Source organism: Pipistrellus hanaki, assembly GCF_964339955.1.
Source record: "Pipistrellus hanaki genome assembly, chromosome: 6".
Lineage (NCBI taxonomy): Eukaryota > Metazoa > Chordata > Mammalia > Chiroptera > Vespertilionidae > Pipistrellus > Pipistrellus hanaki.
Window position 1 is genome coordinate 28,043,066 of NC_140508.1, and position 27,698 is coordinate 28,070,763.

Consider the following 27,698-nt stretch of genomic DNA (forward strand, 5'->3'; position numbering starts at 1 on the left):
ATTAAAATTGAAATTATGAATTGAATAATAGGGTTAATGACATTTCCCAAAATGTCAAACAGCAACAAGACAAATAGAAACAAAATATGATTAAATGAAGGATAGGCTTGAAAACTCTTTAAATGTCAAATGTTTAATTGACAAGGTCTTCAGATAAAAAGGAAAAGAAGAAGACAGGGAGGAAATTAGTAAAGACAAACATGCCTGAATGCTAGAGACATAGGCCACTACAATGAAAGAACAGACACTGCTTATTACATCTCATGAAATTTCAAGGGGGAAATGTGTTTAAAGAGAGAGAGAAGAAACAAAACAGGTTACTTACAGAGGAATGAGAATCAAATTGGCTTCAATCTGCTTGCCAACAACAATGGGCACTAGAAGACAGAGGAGTAATGTCTTTAAGAGTTTAAGAAAAAGGATATTGCAATGTAGAATATTGGATCTAACTCAATTATTTAGACACAAGAGAAGTTATTTAAGTGACCTGTACATTTAGCTTCCTTTCTTAAGAAAGTTACGAAGGAATGCACTGTAACAAGGGAGACCATAAACCAAATGAATGCATAAACTTGACTACAAGAGTTGCAACTCAGAGAGAGTAGGAGTAATATACAGGATGAGGGTGGCAGTAGGTAGAGTAATCAGAGCAGAATAGAGCAGGAAGGCCAGGTGGGGAGGAGGGATGTCTGCAGAGGGAAAATACGGAGCTTTAAGTAGATTAGAGTAAGTTAAATGTTTGAAGGCCTCGAGGATACTCTAAAATCTGATGAATCTTAGAGGGAAGATGGGTCAAGGGCAGGGAGAGATTAACCAAAGAAGTTATATACATATATGCATAACCCCTGGATAGAGACAATAGTTTGGTGAAGGTCTTGGAGGAGAGGGGTGTGAAGGGTGAAGGGAGTCAATAGGTGGGAAAGGGGGACATCTGTAATACTTTCAACAATAAAGATTTTTTTAAGTCTCATGATAAATGGAGAAAAAAAAAATAAGGAAAGGAAGGCAATGAGAAATCTAGGAAAAGAAAGAGCTGTAATAAAACACATATGGTCCAAATATAAAGCAACATTAAAGTGTAAAAAATGAATTAGTCATTAGGGTTGGGAAAACCATCATCTTTCAATTTTGAAGCTAGGGCCTTTTCCTTATGGGTGACTCAAAAATTGTCAGTAATATCTCACAAGGTAATGCATGCTTGGATTAAAACAGCCAAAACAGTCTCATAGAAACATTAGGTTTCATATTTAATATAAAAAATGTAGAATATCAATCATTTATTAGTATATAATAAATGCATAATAACTTGGGCTTACAGGTGAATAGATAACATAGAAAGTAGTCACTAAACACTGATATTTATATATCAGAGCACCTTTCATACTATTTCATTGCCTTTTAAGGTTTGTCATAGCATTAAAGGTGGATTTGACAAGAGCAACAAGGACATGATGACATGATGTCTTAGTCAGCTTGACTGCCATAACAAAATACTGCAGACTGGGTGGCTTGAACAACAGAAATTTATTTTCTTACCATTTAGGAGGCTGGACTTCTGAGGTTAGGGTTCCACCATGCTTATTCTCTGGTGCAGGCTCTCTCCTTGGGTTGTAGAGGCCCCTTTCTCACTGTATGCTCACATGACTTCTTCTTTGTGAGGACATGGAAGGGTTGGGGAGCAAGCTCTCTGGTATCTTCTTATAAGGGTACTAATATCATCAAGAGAGCCCCACCTTTATGACTTTGTCTAACCTTAAATATTCCCTAAAGACTATCACTTTGGAAGTTAGGGCTGCAACTCAAGACTTTTGGGGGTTATGCAAACGTTCAGTCCATAAAACATGGGTTTTAAATTTTCACATAACTATAACTTTAGAAGAAAAATAATACCAGCATCACTTTAAAATATGAGAACATTTAAAATCTAGTATTCTGTGAAACAGTTTGCAAATGGCATTTAAGCATAATATTTGAAAACAATCAGAAGTCCACATTCTCCTGTGATTCTTATTATTCTTAATCAGGTCTTCCCTGCATCTCCATTGGTGAATTAATAAATATGTACAATTTTCTGTATCCATCTGCTTAAATTCCCAAATTATGATTTTCATTACAATCTTGAACCAACTATTTTTGTAAACTTGAGAACTAGCATTACTTTCAGTATTCTGTTAGCAAATGGTTTGTTATTGGGAACATGCTGAGAATAATAGTTTAAAATATAAAATATAGTTGGTCAGATTGTGAAACTAAAGAGGTACGTGGTATGCCCTCAAACTATAAGTAAATGTTACACTAGATGCAAAATACAGAGAAGTGAGACAAATAGCAAAACTTGGATCATGATAGCTTATTGATTAGAAGTGATCCAGAGTGTTTTTCTTAATGAAGGCTCATAAGACCTGACTGCCTCCCATTTATCTGCTTTTCACTTTTGAGAAAAATTTGGCTTTGACTTCCATCCAAGGTTATGGTCTTGCCTGATTTCCAGTTGTCCATTGTTTGGCAAGACAAATGCTGACTTCCTACAAAATGAGCCTTCCTAGCACAGTGGACCACACTATTCAAATCAATGCTTGGTCATCAATGCATCTTTTGGATTAATTTATTACCAAAAGGATAATGTGTGGAATAAAAGGAGCCACATGCTAAACTTTACAAGCTCAGAGGAGGCCTCCATGATGGGCCTTACAAATTCAGAGAACTAAAGTAACCACATAGGATGGGCTGAAATTAAACTTCCTAACTAAAAGCAAGTCATGGCGGATAGTCATGTTCTAGGCCAGTATCTTCCTTTACAAAGGTCCATCTTTCCTTAATTGAGCCTGTCTATTGTCTTTTATTTTTTAAATTCTCACCGAGGATATTTTCCCATTGATTTTTAGAGTGGGAGAGAGAAAACAGAGAAATATCAGTGTGAGAGAAACACATCTGTTGGTTGCCTCCTGCATGTTCCTGGACCAGGGTCTGGGTTGGGGAGGAACCTGCAACCTAGGTATGTGCATGTGCCCTTGACCAGAATCAAACCTGGGACCCTTCGGTCTGTAGGTCAAGGCTCTATCCACTGACCCAAACTGGCTAGAGCCTATCTATTGACTTTTTGCATCTATGATAACACATCTTTGTAATGTCAGGGTAATTTGCTTTTTCCAGACTTACCAGAGCAGGAGACAACAGAATCCCTCCTTGTTATTACTAAAGGCCGATCCAATGCACAAAATTCATGAAAGAGTAGGCCTTCCTATCCCCACCTGCCAGCACTGGCTTCCCTTGCAGCCCCAGCTTCATCCAGAAGGTTGTCCAGAAGGACATCCTTAAACCCCCCCCCCCCCCAAATTGTAGAGGAGTAATTCTGTTAACTGCTAAATTGTATGATCTTATTAATAATAAAATATACTTAGTACTTCCTTATGATAATAAATACATTTAGATACATGTCAATTTACAGTCTATTGATAATTTTATTTTATTTTTTTAAATAATTTTTTTATTGATTTCAAAAAGGAAGGGAAAGGAAGAGAAAGATAGAAACATCAATGGTGAGAGAGGATTATTGATTGGCTGCCTCCTGCACGTCCCTCACTGGGGATCAAGCCCGCAACCCAGGCACATGCCCTTGACTGGGAATCAAACCTGGGACCTTTCAGTCCACAGTCTGACTCTCTAGCCACTGAGCCAAGCCAGCTAGGGCTGATAATTTTATTTTATAATTAAATTGTTATGACTGCCAACTTTTTTTGACCAAGATAGATCTGCTATTCTAGATCTAACCCTTGCTATGTCTGTGCTATAGGTTCCTAGCAAGATATATATATGTGTGAGGTCAGGTTCCCTTTGATTTTGATGCTTTGACCTCTAAACCCAAGCCTTCTGTCAAGTAGTCTTATGATGATTGTCTTGCTTTTTCTAGGAGATGATGCCAGGGAGGCAGTTAAACATGGTTTGGATGGCATCTTGGTGTCAAATCATGGGGCTCGACAACTCGATGGGGTGCCAGCCACTGTGAGTTGTAGCAAATGCTGAGATTTATTTTTGCGTTTCTCATTTCCATCAAAATTTTGATCATCTCTGCCTCCTCACTGCGTATGCTTTTGAACAGTCAAGGTAAAATATATGTGAATATATGAGATCTCAGATTTTTAGTTAATGGCACATAATTATCTAAATTAGATAATTAGTCCAATATGCTTATTTGAAAACTAAAAAAAAAAAAAAAAAGTTAAATTACAAATCATTTGTGGGCAGGGATTACTCTTGTATTCATAGGTATATCAATAGGTATAACATAAATGGAAGTGTGAAAGAAATTATTATAACATAAAAGTCCACAAAGAGGAGCTAACAGACAGTTGCAGAATTTGCAAAGGCTTTGGTGGCGTTTGAGATCATTGATACAATTATGACAAGAAGTCAGAAGTAGGGAAAGACTGCAATTTCCTGTGGATATAGGGGCTGAAAGCTGTAGAGAGATGGTAGGTGGTTGTGAAGGGAAATGAAATCCTATGGCTCTGGTGAGGTAGGCTGCAGTCCAGATCAATCATCAGAATCTCTAGGGGTGGGGAGCAGAGGCACCAGTAATATTTAAAGCTACCCAGGAGATTCCTGGGTAGCTTTTATACACTGTATACTCTGTATACTCTGTGCTAGGCAAATTGGAGACTAAAAGCTATACTAATAAAAGGGTAATATGCTAATTAGATCAGATCAATTGGACATCTTCCAGATGTCCGAATTCCTTCCTGACAAAGCCATGGTGGTGGGGGTCAAGGCAGAGGTGGTTAGGGGCCATTAGACCGACAGGGGAGGGAAGTTAGGGGGCGATCTGGCTGGCAGAGGAGGGAAGTTAGGCGATGATCAGGCAGGCAGGTAGAGGCGGTTAGGAGCCAGAGGTCCTGAATTATGAAGGGGATATTCGAGGGGTCCCATATTGAAGAAGGTGCAGACTGGGCTGAGGGACAGTCCCCTCTGTGCATGAATTTTGTGCACTGAGCCTCTAGTCTAGATATAAAAGTGAACCAAACTGACTGGAAAAGTGTGATACTGAGTTAAAACTATAAAAGAGAGCAGTTAACCCCAAGACCAACAAAGGCACTGGGGTAGATTTTGAGATCAAGAATTAGGGGCCCAAAATAGATAAAAAGTCATGAAGACAGACACCTATCCTGGAGTGAATTTCATGGATCCATATCCAGAATGGGGTGAGGAGCTGGAGTGGATGTGGTATTTAAAAGTGGTTCTCTTCCATGTTGTCCACTTGTGGAAAAAAGGCCACAATTCTTTTAGATGAGGCAATGGTTTTGCTGTTGCCTTGCACCTCTGCTCTGTCTCCATGGGGACCCCTGTTTTTAGAACTGTGAGCCTAAATGTGGAATGGGCTATGTTTGGGGAATTTCAAGTAATCTATTTTGTTTGCGGTGTCTGGTTGGTGTGGACAGGTAAGGGAGGAGGAGTTTCTTCAATATAATGAGTCATTGGATATACAATAGAATCGCCTTGGTTTAGCAGCAATGAATTTAGAAATTGGATTTTGGCATGACAGGAGGCAGGAAGATCAGTTAGGTGGCAAAGGGAAGAGAGAAGGGCCCGAAATGTGACAGGGAAGAGAGCATCAATTTCTATTCTAAATCTTAGTTTTTCTCATCTGTTAAAGTTTAAACACCATTACATTATTTCTTTTGTGACTTTATACTTCTTTCACTAATCTCTTCACCTTTTATCCTAAAATCGTATTTATTATAGGCAAAGTAAGCTAATATTATGTAACAAAACTAAAAAAAAATGTTTACCAGATCATGTGGATGGACATTTCAGACCACCATCTCTAAACGGGACCACCATATGTATTTTCCCCCTATTGTCAGAACCATTCAGTCATAGTTGTTATAATGAATGCCTTTCATTGGGGTGACCAGTTGAATTGATTCAAACAAACGGTAGTAGAATAGAACAAGTAATTTAGTCGTGATAGTGGTCTATTGTTTTATTGAACTAGCAGGTTTGGTTTCATTAAATCCATAGATAGTTGTATAGGTCTTAGAGCAGACTAAATGACTAGAAGAGAATATTGGGTACACATATCTATACTCACAGTTTTCCCTCAAGCATTAGTGATAGGAATGAAACAAGTGTTTGCACACAGTAGGATCACACTGTGGAGACTTTCTTTTCTTTTAACTTATTTTGATTGTTGACATTGTTACAGATGTTCCCATTCTCCACTGCTCTTTAGCCAACTCCACCCAGCCCCCCACCCCTTCCCTCAGGCCATCACCTCACCAGTGTCTGTGTCCATGGATTATGTATATATGTTCTTTGGCTAATCTCTTCATCTTTTATCTAGTCTCCTCCACCCCCCTCCATTCTAACAGCTGTCAGTCTGTTCCAAGTATCCATGGCTCTGGTTCTATTTTTTTCATCACTTTATGTTATTATTTATTTATTTAAATTTATTTTTATTGTTGAAAGTATTACAGATGTTCCCTTTTTGTTCTTCATTGACCCCCCACCCTCCTCTCTCAACCCCAGGCCTGCACCTCACTATTATCTGTGTCCATAGGTTATGCATATATACATATAAATTATTATATTTGGTTAATCTCTCCTCACCCCCACCACACCCTCCATTTTGTTTTCAGTTCTTTCCCATTCGGCCTTACTTATAGGGGCCCATATTCTTAGGTGATTTTAAATGTTGCCTGCAGGTAAATAGGGGTGGAGAGTCTCCTCTGGGCAGGGAGGAAAAGTTGGTAACAGCTCCTGGCTTTCTTGCACATTTATGCCTCTCTTATGCATGAAGACACTGACTTAGTGTGCGAGCCAAATTAAGTTTGTTTTCTAAAAATAAAATCTAAATCTACTGAAATCAAATCTAACTAGATTTTAAGGGAAAAAAATCTAAATGGTGTGGTTTATTTTCCTCTGGCTGAGGGGATATGGAAACTTATCTAAAAGGGCTTTTTGAGCTGTGGTCTCCGAGACTTCTAAGAAAAACAATGACCCTCCCTTTGCATGCTGTGCATAAGAGAGGAGTGCTTGCTTGAGTTTTGCCTCATAGAGAGAATTGAAGGCCCATGATGGTGAGAGAAATCTGAGAAAGGGTTCGGTTTACAGGAAGATGTTTTTCCCTCAGTATGTGGGTTTTGAGGTAAGTGGCAAAAGGCTTAGAGGAGGCTGTGATGTAAAACCTTTCAGTAGATACACAGAAGGACCGGCTGTCCTGCAGATTATGTGACATCATAAGTCAGAGCTACAGAGGCAGAGTGATGTCATGGGGGAGCACCAAAATAGGAGTCTAGAGTCAAAGGTAAGTCCTTGTCTTACCTTTTTTCAGGGGTGTGACCTGGGTGAGCAAGTTGCTTAAACATTTCAGCTTGAGCTTCTTCATCGTGTTGTGTTGGTTGAGAAAATAAAGCAGCTAGACTATATGATTTCTACATTTCTATAAATCACCAAGTTCCTTGGATGGGAAATTCTTATCACTAAGAATCTTACATCATTCAGCTTAATACCTCACTATTGAGAACCCCTGCCAGACCTTTCCGATATCCAAAAGGAATTAAAAATTAAGCTCATGTCAGTCCTTACCCGCAAAGTAGTAATGTGACCATGACTGATCTTGTAGTCATTAGAGAACAATATGATAGAATCAAATCCATTTCCAAAATCTATAGTACTGAACATCACAAATTGGGGTTTAAAGATAGATTCTCTCAAGCCATTGAATCATAGCAGCATTCCCCCCCCCCCCCATTTTTGTTTTGATGCTAACTGGACCCATATTTAAACTTATGAATATGCCATTCTTTTATAGTGAAAATTCTTAACTGCAGAAGATTTTCTTAAAATAAGTATTTGGGTTGTTAAGTCAAGTGTTTCTTGATTCCTTGGGCTCTTCTATGAGATCTAAAATATTAAATTAAAAATATTTATTTATTTTTTACAGAGAGGAAGGGATAGGGTTAGAGAGCTAGAAACATTGATGAGAGAGAAACATCTACCAGACGCTTCCTGTATGTCCCCTACCGGGGATGTGCCACAACCAATGTACATGCCCTTGACCGGAATCAAACCAGAGACCTTTTAGTCTGCAGACCAATGCTTTATCCACTGAGCCAAACCGGTTTTGGCTTTATTTTTCCTTTTAAAAGAGATCCATGTAATTCTACCTTTGAGAAACACTTGATGTATTAGTTAGCTTTTGCTGTGTAACTTACTGGCCAAAATTCAATACCCATTTACTTATGTCACAATTTTGTGAGTTGGCAATTCAGTCTGAGATTGTCTGGGAGATTATTCTGGTGTTGGTTGGCCTCACTCATATGCGTCTGGGTCTACTTGGACAGGCAGGAACAGCTTTTAATTGTCTCACATCTAGCACATTAGCTGAGCCAGTTCTCATGAGGTGGCCGACTTCTGAGAGCAAATGCAAGCCCACAAGGCCTCTTGGGATCTAGGCTTAGAACAGACATATTGTAGCTTCTGTCATATTCTGTTGGTCACAATGGCAAGTTCAAACTCAAGGGGCAGGGAAATAGACTCTTCTGGTCAGATTTCTCCCGTGTAATAGGAGGAGCTGAAATGTCACATTTCAAGGAAATGAAGACATTTTTTGCAATTGCAGGTAACCAAGGCTTGCCTGTGTGGGTCAATGGTTTTCTAAGTGGGCTTAATAGAAACCCCCCAGGGATGCTTGGTGAAGTGTGATGGGCAAGACAGAGTGTCAGAGAAGGATTGATGGGCAGTGGCCTGGACTCTGTCTTCTTCTTTTTTCAACTCTGGTTTGCTTGCTTTTGTTTATGCTCAATTCCTGTGGTTTGAAAACTTTAAAGGGTTCCAACCCTAAAATGTCAGAAATTAGGGATATAGTAATGAATACAACAGGAAGGTAGAAAGGGGCGAGCTCCCTGTGAGTGGGAGTTCCGGAGGACCAGGAGTGTCCTTGGGAGAAAGTGACTTGAGTGGGAACAGCAAAGAGGTTCTGTCCTTTGGATCCAGGTGGGATTCTTCTTGCATCTCTGAGATTTCCTTTTCGGACTCTTTAAACCACCTGACATAGTGTCTTGAATATACCAGGTCCTCGATAAAGTGATAAGTCAATGAATGGATGGGTGCATGAGCAATAGTATATTGGGTGTGATTTGTCATATTTTTTTCTGTATATTAAATCCACTGGAGTCAAGGCCCCAACTAGTTGTCTAAAGAACCACTAAGGAAAGAAAGGCTGAAATGAATGGTCTCTTAGATGTGCAGCAAGCTGAAAAGAAGAAAACATAACAGAGTTATAAAATAGTGGATTTGTCTACAATATTTATTTATTGAATTGCCCCAATCAGAATTATTCTCAGAAATACTTACTCAGAAAAATTGTAATAAAGGGGGAAACAAGGGGTAGGAGGAGAAGGATAGAAATGCTCAGCAAATGAATAGTACAGTCTTGTCCACAGACACATGCAGCACCAACTTAGGTTCCTTTTTATAACCCAGGATTCACATTTAAATTATCCGTAACAGTTTCCTTTTAGGCCAGGCTGGGCATTGGAAATAACCTAAAGAGACTTGAGTTGCGTGACTTTGAAAATGTGTATTGAACCTGAGCTAGCTAATATTATTCTTTGGTTCTGGTTTCAAATGGGGAAATATGCTTAATTATAGCTTGCATCATCCCTTGGAAATTGTAGCATTTCTATGTTGATGTAACTTGCCTGACTGTAAAAGGAGGACTATGTATAGGTAAAGGGGCATATGTAAATGGATCCAAAGCATGTTTGGCAAGGCAGAGAAGCCAAAAGGAAAGAGAGGAAAATCACAGCACTTGCCAAACATTTAGGGGCTGCATGCCAAATGTTGCCTTCACTTCCTCCAAATCTGTTGCTGGGCTTGGTCTTCAGCCTTTTACATAAAACTCTTTTTAAGTTTTGTCTCTAAAGTTTTAGGGGCGAAGTGGGAAAAACTTCTGAGTGATTTCAGCACAATTATTTTGAGAAAAAATTGCACTTGAATGCCTGGTAGCTTTTTCAGCATGCATTCTAAGTAGGGATTGGATTTAACTTTAGATTTAAATATGTTGGTATGAATATGAATAATTTCTATAAATTTTGACCTGCAGGTCACCTTGGGAATTGTTTCCATTCCCAAGTGCAAAGATTTAGATCAAAGTAGCTGACAGTGTCAGCTATTAGCTATGAACTCTATTGGCGATTAGCCAACCATATTCACTATTGGCACGTGAAGCTATAAAACAAGATTCCAAATCCAGTGTTTTAAACCAACAGTAATTTATTCCCATGAAAGTCTGTGTGAACTGGAGGTCTGCTGATATGGACTTGGTACTGGTTAGGTGGCTGTGGTCCCAGTCTCAGGTCCAGTTGGGTTTGGCTGGGCTAGCTCTGCTTCCTGAATATTTATCCTGGGGCCTAAGGGGGAAGCATTGACCAGGGGATTCTCCTCTCAAAGCAAATGGCACAGGTGCAAGAGAAAGCTGAGACCCATGAGGTTGTTTAAGGCCTATGCCCAGAAATGATACTTTCCACCTCTGCTTCAGTGGTTCTCAACCTTTCTAATGCCATGACCCTTTAATACAGTTCCTCATGTTGTAGTGACCCCCAACCATAAAATTATTTTCATTGCTACTTCATAACTGTAATTTTGATACTATTATGAATCATAATGTAAATATCTATTTTTCCTATGGTCTTAGGCGACTCTGCTAGTGGTTCTCAACCACTGCACTGGGCCTCTAGTATATTTAAAAACCTAAGCAACTGAACAGCCGAACGACCAAAGGACATGTTGCTATGATGCGAACTGACTACCAGGGGTCAGATGCTCAATGCATGAGCAGTCCCTTGTGGTCAGTGCGCTCCCACAGTGGGAGTGTCGCCCTGCTGACCTCTGGGTGTCAGATGCCAGGCTCAAGGCTGGCAAGCACAGTTGCAGCAGCACCAGCCTCTCCCACCTCCACAGCAGCACTGCCGAGTGGTGGCAGCAGGTGCAAAGGCCAGGATCACCTGACCCAGGCTCCTTCCTGGCCACCTGCCACTTTGCACACTACTACATCCTATGGGGGATGTTGGACTGCTAGTTTCTGGCATCCCCCAAGGGGTCCCAGATTGGAGGGTGCAGGCCAGGCTGAGGGATTCGTGCACCAAGCCATATATATATATATATTTATTTATTTTAAAAAATATATATATATATATTTCCCCGCCCCCCCCATGGAGACCTATGAACTGGGAGGTCATGGTTTGGTGCCTAGTCAGGGCACATGCCAGAGTTGTGAGGCTCAGGCTCCAGTGTGGGGTGTGTGGGGGGGTGGGGCAGCTGATCAGTGGTTTTCTCTCATCATTGATATTTCTATCTCTCCCTTTCCCTTTCTCTCTGAAATCAAGAAAACATATTTAAAAATACTAATAAAATAAAATTAGGTTTACATTTTTTAAAAAATATATTTTATTGATTTTTTACAGAGAGGAAGAGAGGGATAGAGAGCTAGAAACATCAATGAGAGAGAAACATCGATCAGCTGCCTCCTGCACAACCCTACCGGGGATGTGCCCACAACCAATGTACACGCCCTTGACCGTAATCGAACCTGGGACCCTTCAGTCCCCAAGCCGACGCTCTATCCATTGAGCCAAACCGGTCTCGGATAGGTTTACATTTTTAAAAAATCATTATCTTTGGCCCTGAACAAGTGGCTCATTTGGTTAGAGCATCATTCCAATATTCCAACGTTTTAGGTTTGATCCCCAGTCAGGGCACATACAAGAATATACTGATGCATGCATAAATAGGTGGAACAGAAAAAATTGACTTCTCTCTCTCTCCCTTCTTTTCTCTTTATAAAAATCAACACAAAATAAAATAAAATAATGATCTTCGAATTTGAATATCAGGAACAGAAAAAAATATTGTGGTCTCTGAAAGAAAAAGGAGACACCCAATTCCAAATGTAGTTTGTTTTTGTTGTTGTGATTTTTGTTTGTTTGTTTGTTTGTTTGTTTTTTGTTACTCGCATTTGCACCACATTTATTTCAGGGGGAATTTACTGTTGATTCCAAATCTACTTAGCTTCTTTTACTCTGAGCCCTAGTCAGATGGTCAGTGGGCTGTGGGGGTGGAGTGGGGTAACAATGCAGCATGCAGAGTGTCGTCACATGAATTACCTCTTCTTTCCACAGATTGATGCTCTGCCCGAAATTGTGGAGGCCGTTGACGGGAAGGTGGAGGTCTTCCTGGACGGGGGTGTCAGGAAAGGCACTGATGTTCTGAAAGCTCTGGCCCTGGGAGCAAAGGCTGTGTTTGTGGGGAGACCAATCATCTGGGGTTTGGCTTCCCAGGTAATTGAAGGACAAATAAATAAATACATAAAACAGGATAACTCAACAGTGACATAAATACATGAAAAAGCCAGAATGACTTACCCAAAAGATCTGTATCTTTTCCTTGTTTAGGGAGAGAAAGGTGTTCAAGATGTCCTTGAGATACTCAAGGAAGAATTCCGATTGGCAATGGCTCTGAGTGGTAAGATTTGTCTTTGGAATTTACAACTTTCTTTTTTCTTTTATAAGTATCTTTTTATTGATTTCAGAGAAAAAGGGAGAGGGAAAGAGATATAGAAACATCAATAGAGAAAAATCATTGATTGGCTGCCTCCTGCACATTCCACATTGGGGAATAAGCCCGCAACCCAAGCATGTACCCTGACCGGGAATCAAACTGTGATCTCCTGGTTCATAGGTCAACACTCAACTACTGAGCCATACTGGTTGGGATACAACTTTCTTTTCTTCCACTGGTCATTAAGCCAAGGCTCCTTGGTGGGGAGAAGTGAGTTTGAGGGGTAAGGAGATGGAATTATTTTGGGCTGTGATTGAATTTAAGTTAGCTCCATATTTATAGCTTAGTGCTGAGCACCCTCTGAACTGAGGAACTCTGCAAAGTGCACAGTCTGTAACACTCACTTAGCCTCTATCTTTGAAAGTCTTATCGGGATATTTGGGTAAGGATGAGTACTTTCAGGGTGAATATTACACCATACTTTTCCTCACTTCATAGCACATGAACAATAAATCTAACTGGATATAAAACAACTCTACTTGGATATCTAAGTGGCATCTCAGACTCTACCTCTTCAAAACTAAACTGCTAACTTTTCCTACTAAAACTTGCTTCACCTGCAGGCTCTCCAGTCTCAGTTCACATTATCACCTTTGTTTCAGGTGCTCAGATGAAAAATCTCAAGTCACTCTTGACTTTTATTTTTCCTCACACCCTTACATCTGCAGAGGATCCATTTGCAAAATATAATCAGAATCTGACTTCACCTACCACCTCCACTGCCATCACTCTAGCCAGAGCCATCATCTCTCTTCACCATGGATATTCCGATAGTCTCTCTGTGTATCCTTCCCAACATTTACCTTCCCTTGGGACTTACAGGTCTGTCTGTCTATCCTTGCCTAGATCTGCCTCCCAGCCCATTCTGATCACAGCAGTCAGATTACTTCAGATCATGTCACTCTTCTCATCAGAAGGCTCAATTATTCTGGGTTTATTCAGAGTAAAGGCCAATGGGGTATAAGGCCCTATGTGGTTTGACCTCTACCACCTCTCTGATCTCACCTTCTGCTACTGTCACCATTGCTTATTCTGCTCAGGGTTCATTTATCTCCTGGCTGTTCCTTGGCTATGCTAGACATGTTTCAGCCTTAGGGATCTTCCCCCAGATATTTACATGGCTGATTCTCTCACACCCTTCAAGTCACAATTATGATACACTATACTTTCTCAAAGGGCCCCATTCTGACCACCCTATTTAAAATGGCAATTTGCTCTCTGCCCACACACTCAGCTTCCAGTTTTCTTTCCCTATTATTAGCTCGTTACTTTATCATAGCACCCATCACCTTCTATAGATCATCTAGCTTATGATTTATTTTTTAAAATCATATGCATTATGTATCCTCTCTAGAATGTAAGAAGCACAAGGCAGCAATCTTTGTCCATAGTCTTCACTGCAGTATTTCCTAGTGTATAGAGCAGTGCCTGGCACATAAATAATATTTGCAGAATGAATGAATAAATAAATAAGCAGCATTATTACTAGGAACTGTTTTGGATTTGACTCAGCTGGACCTGTACATGCAAAAAATGACCTTGAGTTAATTATCAAGTCCCCAACTTTTGAAGGTAACAAGGGCTTCCTTTTCTGTGATCCATATCACCCTTATTGTCTCCATAGATAGACTCCCCAAGATCAATGGTCTCCTCACTACTGTGCTGAGCCTGTGTGGACACAGCCTCATCGAGAAGAATGCCATTCTGTGAATCCTCACTATGCATTTTAATTTGCTACAGTCATATCCTAAAAGAGAGCTTTCAGCCACTGGCTCTTTATTAAATGTGGCAGAAAGAATATACTCTTTGTGTTAATAAAAATATGTGCCAGTCATTTTGTGTTAAGGACTGTTTAGGTAATAAAAATGGTCTCATGCCACATAAGATTTGGCAAGGCTACCTTGAATCATAAACCTTACATTTGTCAAGTTTTACATTCCTTGGGAAAACGATTACCTGCCTGATTATTATTGCATTCATTTCATATTAAATGTATGCATTCTTTTTTCAGGGTGCCAGAATGTGAAAGCCATCGACAAGACATTGGTGAGGAAAAATCCTTCGGCCTTTTCCAAGATCTGACAGTGCACAATATTTTCCCATCTGTATTATTTTTTTTCCAGCATGTATTACTTGACAAAGAGACACTGTGCAGAGGGTGACCACAGTCTGTAATTCCCCACTTCGATACAAAGGGTGTCGTTCTTCTCCAACAAAATAGCAATCCCTTTTAGTTCATTGCTTTTGACTTTTCAATGGGTGTCCTAGGAACCTTTTAGAAAGAAATGGACTTGCATCCTGGAAATATATTAACTGTTAAAAAGAAAACATTGAAAATGTGTTTAGACAACGTCATCCCTTGGCAGGCTAACGTGCTGAAAAACAAAAGATATCCTTTGGTAAACTTGACGGGAGCTAATGCCCAGGTGGAAAGATAATGATCACACTGTTCATTAGCCTGCATTGTGTTCAGATACCCATAAAACAGTGTTCTTAAATTATAAGCTCAGGTTCAAAAGATTCCACATGCCTGGGAGACTTGGATTCGCAACACCGAGGAGGTAGCACTTGATGGATTTGGGATGAATTGGTGAAATTTGTGATTTTCCTAGATACATTTTAATACCCTGAGCTGTGCTACTTCTTTGAATGTAGATTTTCATTCCCATCTTCAGTGTCTGAATATCTGAATATTTTGTGTTATGCATTGCTTTCTAACCAGAAAGAAATAAAGCATTATTTTGAAAAGTGTATATCTGGTCCATTTGCAACACTATGGAATTTAACCATTGTGCTTTTTTTTTTTTTTTTTTTAAATCAGTCTTTATTGTTCATATTATTACAAAGGTTCCTCATTTCTTCCCCCCTCCACCAGGTTCCCACCCCACCCTCCTCCTCCTCCCCACCCTCCACCCCCTCCCCACCCCCCATTGTCCTCATCCATAGGTGCACAGTTTATGTTCAGTCTCTTCCCGTATCCACCACTCCCCCTTCCCCGAACTGTCAGTCCACTCCCCTCCTATATCGCTGACTCTACTACAATTAACAGTTAATATTGTTCATCAGGTTTTTCAATCTCCTTTTTGTTGTTGTTGTTGTTTTTTGCTTTTTTTTAATTAATAAACTTTTACACTTCTAAGAATAAATTTTAAAATCTAATAATTTTAAACCTTGTTTTTTTTCTGCCCTGGGAATTGAAAAGCAAACTTGTTTACATGTAAACTTGCCCTTAGGCTATCAAAAGGTGTAGCCATTCAAGTGTAAATGAACACATTGTTTAAAGATAGTTGCTGGTTGAAATTGGATTACCTGTTCTGGGTGGGAATGGCTTGTCCTCCCCTTTCTCCAATAAAATTAAGGTGTTAGCTACCTCTTTTTGGCAAGAGACCTTAAACTTTCAGAACTTAAAATTTTTCAGGTAGTAAATAAATTACTTAGTATTTTCTCAAATCAATAATACCTCCACATGCTCAAGGATACATGTCACACAAAAGACATTTCCAAATAGATCAACCAACCTCATCCAGACCCCACACAAGGCACTCACAGATCAACACCCCAGCACTATACTAACTCATTATTTCCAGATCTAAGCCTTCATCACTTGATTCAGCAGACCCTCATTGTACTTTCTTAATGCTAATTGGTTCCCTATTCCTCCATGCATGCTGTGATATTTCTCACACCGTCTAGTTCCTCTTCTTTATTCTCTTGTTTCTTTTCATCACAACCGTGTGCAAACCCAGCAACATTATTTGTGAGGATCACGCCCAGGGAAAATGTCAGTCCCTTGTTCAAAAAGTAAGTAAAAGCCTTTTCTTCTATAGTTTTTCTCTTCATCTGTCATGGTGTCTTATTTGCCATTTAATGCCACGTTTCTTTGGACACGGGGATATGCACAGGGCAAGTGCAGACCCTCACAGGTGCCTGGGACATCATCCAGTGACCAGCCCCAACTCTTCTCAGTCCAGGTCCAGGACTCGGGGTGGAGGGTGGACTTGTCATTGGGTAAGAGAGCAGCCAAGGACTCATTTAGGGGAAGGGGTGGGGGAAGGCGGAAGATGAGACAATGTGTGACTTTAGGCTCCAGGCCCCCAGCATATCTCTTTGGCTTTTCCTTATGAAAAATGAGCTCAAAGATGAAATTATTAAGAATTTCAAGCCAACTGCCATAGAACATTAAACCCAGGCATGAGGCCCCTTTCTTAGTGTGGAGTCCTGTGCAGCTTCACTGTTTACCCACAGAGACCTGGTCACATGACTTTTAGATTTATCCCCAAACCAGTCATATGATGGATTGTAGGTGGACTTCATAGTCAGTGTAATTTTGAGATTGATTTTTCACCATCCCTCTGGTTGTTCAACCACTGTGAAATACTGAGTGAAACAAATGAGAAAAACTCTGCCTTACAATAAGATTATTATATTATGTCTTATTGTTTTACTAGAAGCCTGATGTATGGGATTTGCGCACTGGTGGGGGTGTGTGGCCTGTGGGGATCGGCCCACTGTGGGAATGCCACTCATCCTGACCAGCCCAGTGGTGCTCCTGCTGTGGGAGCACACTGATCACTAGGGGGCAGCTCCTGCGTTGAGCATCTGCCCCTTGGTGGTTAGTGCTCATCATAGTGAATGGTCAACTGGTCATTCTGCCATTCAGTCGCTGGGGTTTTATTATATAGGATTATTAAGGATCTCACTTTTTTGTCTCTCTTTAAATGCTAGAAATTTCATAAATACTATAATGAACACAAATATTGATCTCTTGTTCTGAAATTATATTTAAATCTGATAAAATAGAATTGTTTAATCTTCTAAAAAGAAACAGTTATCTCTTCATGTTTTGTCCAAATAGAAAGAAGGAATATTACTGTCATATCATGTAACCATTTCATGCTTTTTTGAAGTAATATTAATAAATTAATAGGTATGTAATAAGCACCTCTGATTTCCTCAACTGATTTAGAAACGACTTTTCTATTGGCAAAGAACACTCACTCTAGTTACACTGGAGTATATGGTTGGATGGTGACTTGCTAAAAAGCTGGTAACTTCCCAGCAAATGGAGCTCCATATTTGGCCTTTTAAGTAAATGTTATGCAAGTAACATGAAAATAGGATTAATGGTCTTAATTTGTAAATTTCTAGATGCTTTTATGGCCCTCTCAGAGCCATGCTCCCTCCTTGAATGTAGATTTACTTTTTTTTTCCCTTTAGAGTTGCAATATAACTGAATGCTTTATGATCTATCTGTATTGTTTCCATAGTCAAAATGATGTAAAGTTATCTTTACTTTTTTGGAGAGTGTTTCCTGTCCAGTTGTAGTAATACTAAATCCAAAACTATCTTGTAGCTAAAACAGGAATGGTGTGTGTGAGTTGCACATCATTTTGAGGGATTTTTTTTTTTTTTTACTTGATGTTGATAGAAATACTTTGAGGAAGCCAATTGATTTTCCTGTTTTTTAGTTTATTGAAATATGTTAGGGGAGGGGTTGTAGGGCCTGGACAGTTAATGCAGGCCCAGTCTGCTTTTCTTATATGTCATTCAACATGTGTAGTGCTTCAGTTTAGTGTTTCTCAGCCTGTGGATGCATTATAGTCACTGGGGGGCTTGTTGAAGCAGATTGCTGGTCCCCCTCCTATAGATTCTGATTGAGCAGGTGTGGGGTGGGGCCTGACATGGGCCCAGGTGAGGCTGATACTGCTTGTCTGGGCATCATACTTCGAGAATCATTGGTCTAGTCTAGAGCAAGAAGCATCAAGTCAGATTTGCTAGTAATGAGCTATAGAAATGATCCCTGAAAGTATTAACACAATGGAATACTACTCAGCTGTAAAAAAGAAGAAAATCTTACCTTTTGCGACAGCATGGATAGATATGGAGAGTGTTATGCTAAGTGAAGTAAGCCAGTAAGGAAAGACAAATACCACGTGATTTCACTCACATGTGGAATCTAATGAACAAAATAAACAAAATTGAAATAAAGATTTTAAGTGTTGGAGAATAATGTTAATACCAAGCAGGTCATGTTGAAACATGGTTGTTGTTCATGTCTGGCCCATGAGTCCCAAGTTCCCCATGCTTGTAACATCTTATCCTCACAGATATTTCTCTCATGGCTAAAATCACTCTTATTCACTTAACATAGAAGCATGCCTGAGACATAGCAATGATGGGAGATTGCCAATGGAATTTGCCAGAATCTCTTTTGTTTAAATTTGTTTATATTCTGCTACCAGGAAGAATGTGGGTGTGAGATAAGCTTCCTTCTTTCCACCAGATTTGGGGTGCCCATGTTCCCAGGCCTGCAGGAATGAATTAAATGGTATTGACTGCATCTGTGTCATTACTATTTTATTCATTCATTAGTTTATCTTGTCAAAATATTGGCAATTGTGATATAGCTTTAGGGGGCTGTGGTGATTAGTATAACATGAGGAAGTTGTGGCTTGTTCTCAAACAGGGAGAAAAGACTTTTCATTGTAAAATGTATAATTTATTTACTGTCTGATTGACTATATGCATAGCAGCTGCATAGCAACAGAACAAAGTTTGTCTGTTTAGGAAAGTCTGAAGGTTGCTTATAACATAAAGATAGAAGATGCTTTCTGAACTTCCATTGGCTTCAATGTGTACTCTGTCACAATTATAGAACGACATCAGGATGAGAATTTATTTTAGGTAATATAAATGTTAACTCAAATTATAGAAGCTATTATTATATACTTATTGGATAGAAGTTCTTATCTTTTTTAAAAGATACAATTTCCTGCCCTTATTCAAATCTAACTTGAGCAACAGTTATCTTCTTTCCTCCCTAATGTAGTTGCCCAGAGTTGGTTGGAGAAATAAAGAATACTTCTTTTTATTCCGTTTTCAGTTTTTCTACTGAAAAATTTCTGCACATTATTTAGATAATGAGCATAGCTTCAGTTGAAAATTTTCCAGGATCTTCTGAACATGAAGAGTTGTGTTACCCTGAATAATGCCAAAACAAGGGCTGGAATTCAAGTGAGCAATAAATTTGATTTTGTTTGTTCTGCTGATCATCGGGGAAAAGATTCTGGCTTGGTTTCCTGACTTTATTTTCTAGTTAGATCATCTACCTTTAAAACTGTTTAACCGTCCTTCCATCTCTCTCCCCTGCCCCCCCCCCCCCCCCCCCCCCCCCCGCCCCAACTTATGGTCGGAGTCTTTAGACTGTCTCTAATAGTGGGAACTTCTTATTGAGTCATTTATGGTAATGTCCTTCTTTACTACCTCAACTAAAGAGAAGTTAAGGTGAACCCTCCTGAAAGCATTGGGTTAGGTTTCTGAAGATCTGAGTGACTAGCTGGGTGAACCATTATTTCCCTTTATGACCCTCTTAGATTTTCAGCTATGAATTGAGAACATAACATAGTGAAATGTATTGTGAGAATGTACTGTGAATTATAAATCAATATTTAAAGCTTTATTCATAAGAATTATTATCAGGAGAGAGAGTATAACAAGTCCCTCTATGTATTTTTTTTTTTTTTTACAGTACCTATTTAAGAAAATAAACTGATGAACAAAATAGATCCAGAGACATAGGAGCATGGAACAGGCTGAGGAATCTCAGAGGGAAGGTGGAGGAGGTGGGTGGGTGGGAAGAGATCAAGCTTCCTCTCTATTAAATAAATAAAAACATATCCGTGGGTGAGAATTTTTTTAAAAAAGAACATATGGCATGTAATGTAGAAGCAGAAGCAAAGTGTGTTAGACATAGAGAAGCATGTCTTGTAGAGTTAGACAGAACCCTGTATCCTAAATAGCAAATTGGTACCAATAGGGTCTTTCTCTCTGGAACTTTGGCACCACTTTGAACCAAGAGCAAGGATTTCTTTACCATGTGAACAGACTGCATTGCCCGAGACAATAATACACTTTTGGTTCTGACTTTCCCTTATGCATGGTACCATGTTATCTGGTTTTAATACTAACGTGCTAATCTCTCATATTTTTTGAAAAAATTATAAGTAAAGTAGATAATAGTTTTGCCCTAGTAAAAATGTATTTTTGGATTCAAATATTAGTTGATATTATAGCCATGACATTTAGTTCAAATATTAATGAGCACTATTACTCTGATTTTTTGAGACTTTCTGAATCATAGTAATTTAATATAATATGCGATATGCTATGAACATCCCTGTTTCAAGTAGTGCATTTTTTTGTTGTTGTTGATTCTCACATGAGGATATTTTTCCATCAAATTTTAGGGAGAGCAGAAAAGTGAGGGAAAGACAGAGAGAAATGTGAGATAAACACATCAATTGGCTGCCTTCTGCATGAGCCCCCACCAGGGCCTGGGCCAGAAAGGAGCCTGCAACCATGGTACGTGTCCTTGACCGGAATCAAACCCAGGACCCATTGGTCCACAGGCTGATGCTCTATCTGCTAAGCCAAACTAGGGAGGGCAAGTAGTACAGTTTTTAAAGTCACTAAAAAAGCAGTCAGGATGAAACTCTTTTAAAAAATTTCTCAATAATCTGTCTCAAAAATCTTTGTTTGCAATAATCCCAACCACACATATACATATCTATGACAAAACACCTGACAGGCCAACAAAAATATTTGAAGATTTAGGCAATAGTAAACTGTTAATATACCAAAAAGAAAAGAAAAAAAGAAATTGGATTTGTGCAACTATTAAATATTCATGATTATGGACAAGGCTGTGTAAATGAAAACCAGAACCCATTAATTTGAAAATGCAATTATTGGATCAACTGATGGTTTTATCTGCACAACTGCATAAACAGTTTGCCTACTTTCCATTAAATCGACCAGATGCTTTATTGTCACAAAAACACAATCTAAATGAAATCCACAGATTTCTCCCGAAAATCTTTTCCCCCTTTTTTTGCTTATATTTCTTGGCTAATATTATTCCAGGTCTGCTAACAATTTATCCGGAATGATTTGATGGCTTTCCACTCTTTTGCCATCTCTTGTCCATCCTTTATTGGGCAGGTACACGAATGAGAAAATGATGCAAGTACAGGCAAATAAACACAGAAAGAAAGGTCTTTGAAAAGCAAGGCACCCGCCACAGTCATTGGCCCTTTCTCAGGAAGAGAGTGGTAAAAAGGGCATGGGAGATCGATGCCCAAACTGCTGCCCTATTTGAGATGCCTCCTCCGAAGATTTCAGGAATGAGAGTCTCTCCCTCCTCTACTAAATATCCCCTGCATTAGCACTCTTACTTCCAAAGGTCTTCAAAGCTTTAGGTAAGGAAGAAGTAGCAAAATATATTTTTAGAATTAATTGAAAATGATACATGATGAAGTAATTACAATTATTTAGTCTCTAATAATTTTCATGAATTTGACATTCCTGTGGCTTATCCAAACTTTGCGTATGATGAAGGTTCACATGGTCCTCCAGTATTTTTTACTTTGTTTAACAGAGGGGAATGAGAGGTTGTAGAACTGCAACAACAACAACAACAACAACAACAACAACAGCATCAACAACAAAATAAGATCACGTGGTGCAAGAGCACAACTCTTCACATCAGCTTCAATTTACTTGGTGTACTGCTGTCCCTTCTGAGTTTCTCTCATTCAGAAACAAAGCATAAATTAGGTACGCTCAGAAGTTCAATTCAATGTAGGAGCCAACATGGTTTCTCTAGTCTAGATTCATTTATATTATATTTTAGCTCCAACTGAACTAAGGTTTAAGATGAAATTGAGAAACAGCAGACCCTGTCTAAAAATGCTCATAATCAGACCTTGTCTGCACTATTGAAGGAATTCAGTAAAATGAGTGGTTATGTTTGCCACCAGCTATTGCATGATAACATATCAGTTACTGGACAATATACTATTTTTAAACAAGTTTTGGCCAGTTTCACAGGGATGGTGCAAAGGAGTAGTGGAGTAGAATTTTGTGCACATGACCTTTAATTTTCTAGAGGATGCCTAGATGACATTAGGTCATGCCAGAATGAATGCTGGAGGAGGGGCTGCCATCCAGATTTTTTTTTTTCTGCTCCTAATAGGGATTTCTTTTTTTTATGGCACACTGCTCTCTGCTCGTCTTTTTGGTACTTCCAACATTTATCTCAGGGAGGACTGGGTTCTATTATCACTAACTGTAATACTTATAAATCCTCTACTATATTAACAAAATATAGTGTCAAGAACAATAGAAAGAGTGTCATCCCTCATTGTGTTCTGTCTACATATCTAACATTGCTTCCAGTTTTGGCCATGATTAAGGTAAAGCAATTAATATGTTAAAGATGCCTGGATAACAAATGATGCTTATAGAATGCACCCCAATCTTGGGGTTGACTTCTGACGATCTTTACTTTCTTACATATGTTAGATAAATATATTTGTAAAAGTGTATAATGTCCAAGAACAAAACAAATACAAATAAGGAAAAAATTTGAGAAAATAGTACTAAATGCTGGATTGTAATGTCTATTAATGTTCATGAAGGTAGAAAATCTGTCTTTTTCTGTGCTGTATTATTAGCACCTTACACACATAAAAAATTGAGTTATACAATAAATACTTGGTAAAATAATCAGTGAACATTTGTCAGGAATATTATATATATATATATATATATATATATATATATATATATATATATATTTAGAACAAACTCTTACATTCTATGGTTGGCATCAAATATGGCAAATGCTTAAGGATTTCACTTAAGAGAATTAAAAATCACAATATTTTACAAAAAATTCTCAGAATACTGATTTTATATATGAGTATTTTATGATCATAAATTGCTATTGGGAAATTTTATTTGCTTTTAAGAACAAAAATAAAAAGGTATATTAATATTAAATAGTACAATGTTCCTAAGGATAGGTCTCATCATTTAAAAATTTATTTGATGTTTTTGAAACAAATAACTACCAAACTGAGATTGACAAATTATTAAATGTCACAAAGTCTTAGAATTTTAGAGTTCTTGGAATATGTTACTCAATTGGCAAGGCCTCTGATCTGCTCTCTGATTAATGGGTTTATGGCCCCACAAGTTGGTTGATGTGGGTGTGCTCCATCTCAATTATGCAATAATTAATAATTTCTAAAAAGTGGTGAGTAAATAATATTTCTTCAGTTCTTCTGAGAACATTTGTTATTGTTTAGGAATTCTCAATATTGTCCCATTGAGATTTTATAACTTGCAACAATAAACAGAAGGAGGGGTTTTTAATATATTACTATATCATAAGAAGTGTTGATCCACCAAGCCACAGGAAGAACATGAAGGCAGCTGAGCCTTCAGAAACTTGGGATAGGGAATGAAAAAACAAAAAGGACTCATTTTGTTTTTCTTCCCTTTGGTTCTCCCAGAATGTTGGCTTTATTACTTTCTCACTGCAGACCAGCAAGCTCAGCTTAATGGGTTATGTGGCTACCTGCAGGTCCCTAGATACACATCTCCTTGCTCTGCAACCAGGAAGAATTCATGCTTTTGTTCCACCTTCACTTCAAGATTATCAGAGAGCAAAACTCTACTTGAGTTACTTTTGCACCCCTTGACCAATCAAAGATGGTTAGGGATAAAAGGTACAATATGAATGTGGGGCTACTGAGAATCCTAAATGTTGTGTGGAGACGAGGGAAGACAAAGAGTGCTACTCTTTCCAGAATAAGGAAATGTTACTGGAAACAAAATAATGTGCTTCCTGTGGAAACAATAAATGCTTTTTTAGTGTAAGTCTATACTAGGTGATGTTTGGGACATAGTTAACCTAAAATATTATTTGTTGTTTGTCTGATATTCAAATTTAATTTGGCATTTAGAATTGTGTGTGTGTGTGTGTGTGTGTGTGTGTGTGTGTGTGTATGTGCATGTGCGCTAAATTTGTGGATCTCTTTACAAATTAATATCTTCTGGTCATATATTCATATAAAAATATATGAGTTCTTTGATCATAACCTTGCAACACCTGAAAGGTACAGCATCACTTGGTAACTGGGAAATTTGATGCTGGCCAGAGAATTGCCTGGGATCCCCCTGTGGGTAGTATCTTACTTTGTTTGCTTGACCACATATCAGTGACCCAGAACCAAACTGTCAGCTTCAGACCACAGAATGTTTGATGTTAAGTTTCACATATTATTTCAAAGCTAGTGTGTTCATTCTTGCAAATTTAACTTCTTGATTGCTTTATTGTTGAAGTGCATAAATTAATCACATACATTTAAAGTTGTCTTACGGTTTGATAAGACACATCTGCCTATTAATTAATCTCAAGTCTTATATTAAAGGAATCTAATTAACTTTGTTAAGCCAGGTATTTTCCACAAATACTTTGTATATGCCTATTATTAATGTAATAAAAAACTAAAATTCTGTGGAATACAGTATGAGAAATGCTAAAAATCCAGCCCTTTCATCTTTAGTTTAGAAAATGGACTCAGAGAATTATGACTCACCCAAGGTCAGTCAACTAATAGTATCAGAGCTGCAGATAATTGATAAAGTTTAAAATATATTTTATTGATTTTTTACAGAGAGGAAGGGAGAGAGATAGAGAGCTAGAAACATCGATGAGAGAGATACATCGACCAGCTGCCTCCTGCACCCCCCGCTACCGGGGATGTGCCCGCAACCAAGGTACATGCCCTTGACTGGAATCGAACCTGGGACTTTTCGGTCTGCAGGCCGACACTCTATCCACTGAGCCAAACCAGTTTAGGTGATAATTGATAAAGTTTAAAAAGCAAAATAAATTAAAGTTTAATGCTAAAAAACAATAACCCATGGTTAGTGCAAATCCCTGTCAGACTGCTCATCATTTTAATAATATCTCTAGACTTCAGGTGATTAGTACTTCAAAATTTATCTCTTCTCCTTGAGATAGCTGGAGAGTATTATGCTAAGTGAAATAAGCCAGCCAGAGAAAGACAGGTATCAGTTGATCTCATTCATATGTGGAATCTAATTAACAAAATAAATTGATGAACAAAATACTAGTAGATCGAGAAACAATGAAGCATGGAACAGACTGAGGAATCTCAGAGGAAAGGTGGGCGAAGATGGGAAGAGATCAACTGAAGAACTTGTATGCAAATATGCATGACCCATGGAGACAGACAAAAATAGGGTGAAGGCTTGTGGCTGGGTACTGGTATGGGCTAGAAGGGGTCAATGAAGAAAAAAGGGGACATCTGTATTACTTTCAACAATAAAGATAAATTTAAAAAAAGAAAAAAGTTATAAACTTTGAAGTGGTACAGCTTTATCTTCTACATAATAATATTGAAGGAACTGTATGAAGCAAGAGAGGTACAATGGTTCCTCAAGATTACCAAACAGTAAAGAAAATTAACCAATGAAGAAATCAGCTGGCATCATGGATGCCTCCAGTCAAAACCAATGTGTTGAAGTTGCCATTCTATCAAGGTGCTCTTCTCTCACATCTGTTGACACTGACCCCACAGAAGTAGTCTGAAGTCATTTTGCATCTTGTTAATTATCTTGATCCTGCTATTGGGAGCTGAGCATTCTTCAGTATAGAGAATCAACATTTGTATCTCAGACTACCAAGCAAAGGAAATAATCTAATTTTCTATATTCCTTGAGATAGTCCTGGCCCTACACGCAGGCATAGACACCGTTGTTTACATGCTATATTTTAGAGATCATTGAAATCATCAAAGGGAAGACAAGAGGTAGATAACATCTTCTGAAACACGTGGGAGAATGCAGAATGAGTAATGCCTATTGATGATAATTTGGTATAGCACTCAAATAAAGTGGTATTAAATTTCCTAAAAGAAAGAAACTCATTATCCAGAGAACAAAAGTGAACTTTTATCTTTAACTGAATATAAAAGTAGAGAGAATCAGAAGACTGATTCAGAGAAAGAAGAAGGGATCATATGCTTTAGTTTGCCAATAGTCTCAATTTAACGCACATTCTCCCAGAGTAAATGCCCATTTACTTCCAAAGTTTCTCAATTGAATTATAAATTACATGGCAATTTTGATGGAACATTATATATTACTAGAGGCCCAGTGCATGAAATTTGTGCACAGTTGGGGGGAGGTATCTCTCAGCCCAGCCTGCACCCCCTCCAATCTGGGACCCCTTGAGGGATGTCAGACTGCCCGTTTAGGCCTGATCCTAAATGGGCAGTCTGACATCTCTCTCACAGTCTAAGACTGCTGGGTCCCAACTGCTCCTCTGCCTGCCTTCCTGATTACTCCTAACCACTTCTGCCTGCCAGCTTTATCACCCCCTAACCACTCCCCTGCCAGCCTGATTGATGCCTAACTACCTCCCCTGCCAGCCTGTTTGCCCCTAACTGCCCTTCATTTCAGGCTTGGTTATTCCTAACTGCTCTCCCCTGCAATCAAGATCCCTCCCAACTGCTCTCCCCTGCAGGTCTGGGTCCCCCACAACTGCCCTTTCTTACAGGCCCAGTCGCCCCCAACTTCCCTCCTCTGCTGGTCTGGTCACCCCTAACTGCCCTCTCCTGCACGCTTGATTGCCCACAGCTGCTCTCCCTTGCAGGCCTAGTCCCTCCCAACTTTTCTCCCCAGCTGGCCATCTTGTGGTGGCCATCATGTGTCCACATGGGATCAGTCATCTTTGACCACTTGGGGGCAGCCAACTTGTGTGTTGGAGTGATGGTCAATTTGCATATTACTCTTTTATTAGATAGGATAGAGGCCTGGTGCACGGGTGAGGGCCAGCTGGTTTGCCCTGAAGGGTGTCCCAGATCAGGGTGTTGGTTCCTTTGGGGCATGGGGTGGCCTGGGTGAGGGGCCTGTGGTGGTTTGAAGGCTGGTCACACACACATCCCCACACCCCTTCAGCTATCCAAGCAGAGGCCCTGGAATCTGGGATTTATTTATATTCTATAATTGAAACTTTGTAGCCTTAAGCAGAGGCCAAGGCAGGCCAGGGCTGCAGAAACTTGGCAACTTGGCTTTCTCCATCACCAGTGGAAAATCAAGACTCCTGCTCTCTTCATGGCTGCAGCCATCTTGGTTGGGTTAATTTGCATACTCCTGATTGTCTGGTGGATGAGGCTTGTGGGTGTAGTGGAGGTATGGTAAAC

General features: G+C 39.1%; 1 protein-coding gene across 1 annotated transcript in view; it reads left to right on the plus strand.

Moving 5' to 3' along the window:
* The window catches only part of HAO1 (hydroxyacid oxidase 1), a 56,632-nt gene extending 41,261 nt beyond the window's left edge, over positions 1–15,371 (plus strand). Inside the window, exons 5-8 of the mRNA XM_084887451.1 lie at positions 3,911–4,002; positions 12,180–12,338; positions 12,453–12,522; positions 14,630–15,371. Of these exons, the coding sequence (XP_084743577.1) occupies positions 3,911–4,002; positions 12,180–12,338; positions 12,453–12,522; positions 14,630–14,700 (392 nt within the window). The 3' untranslated portion in view covers positions 14,701–15,371. The remainder of the gene's footprint in view (positions 1–3,910; positions 4,003–12,179; positions 12,339–12,452; positions 12,523–14,629) is intronic.
* The last annotated feature ends 12,327 nt before the right edge of the window (positions 15,372–27,698 follow it).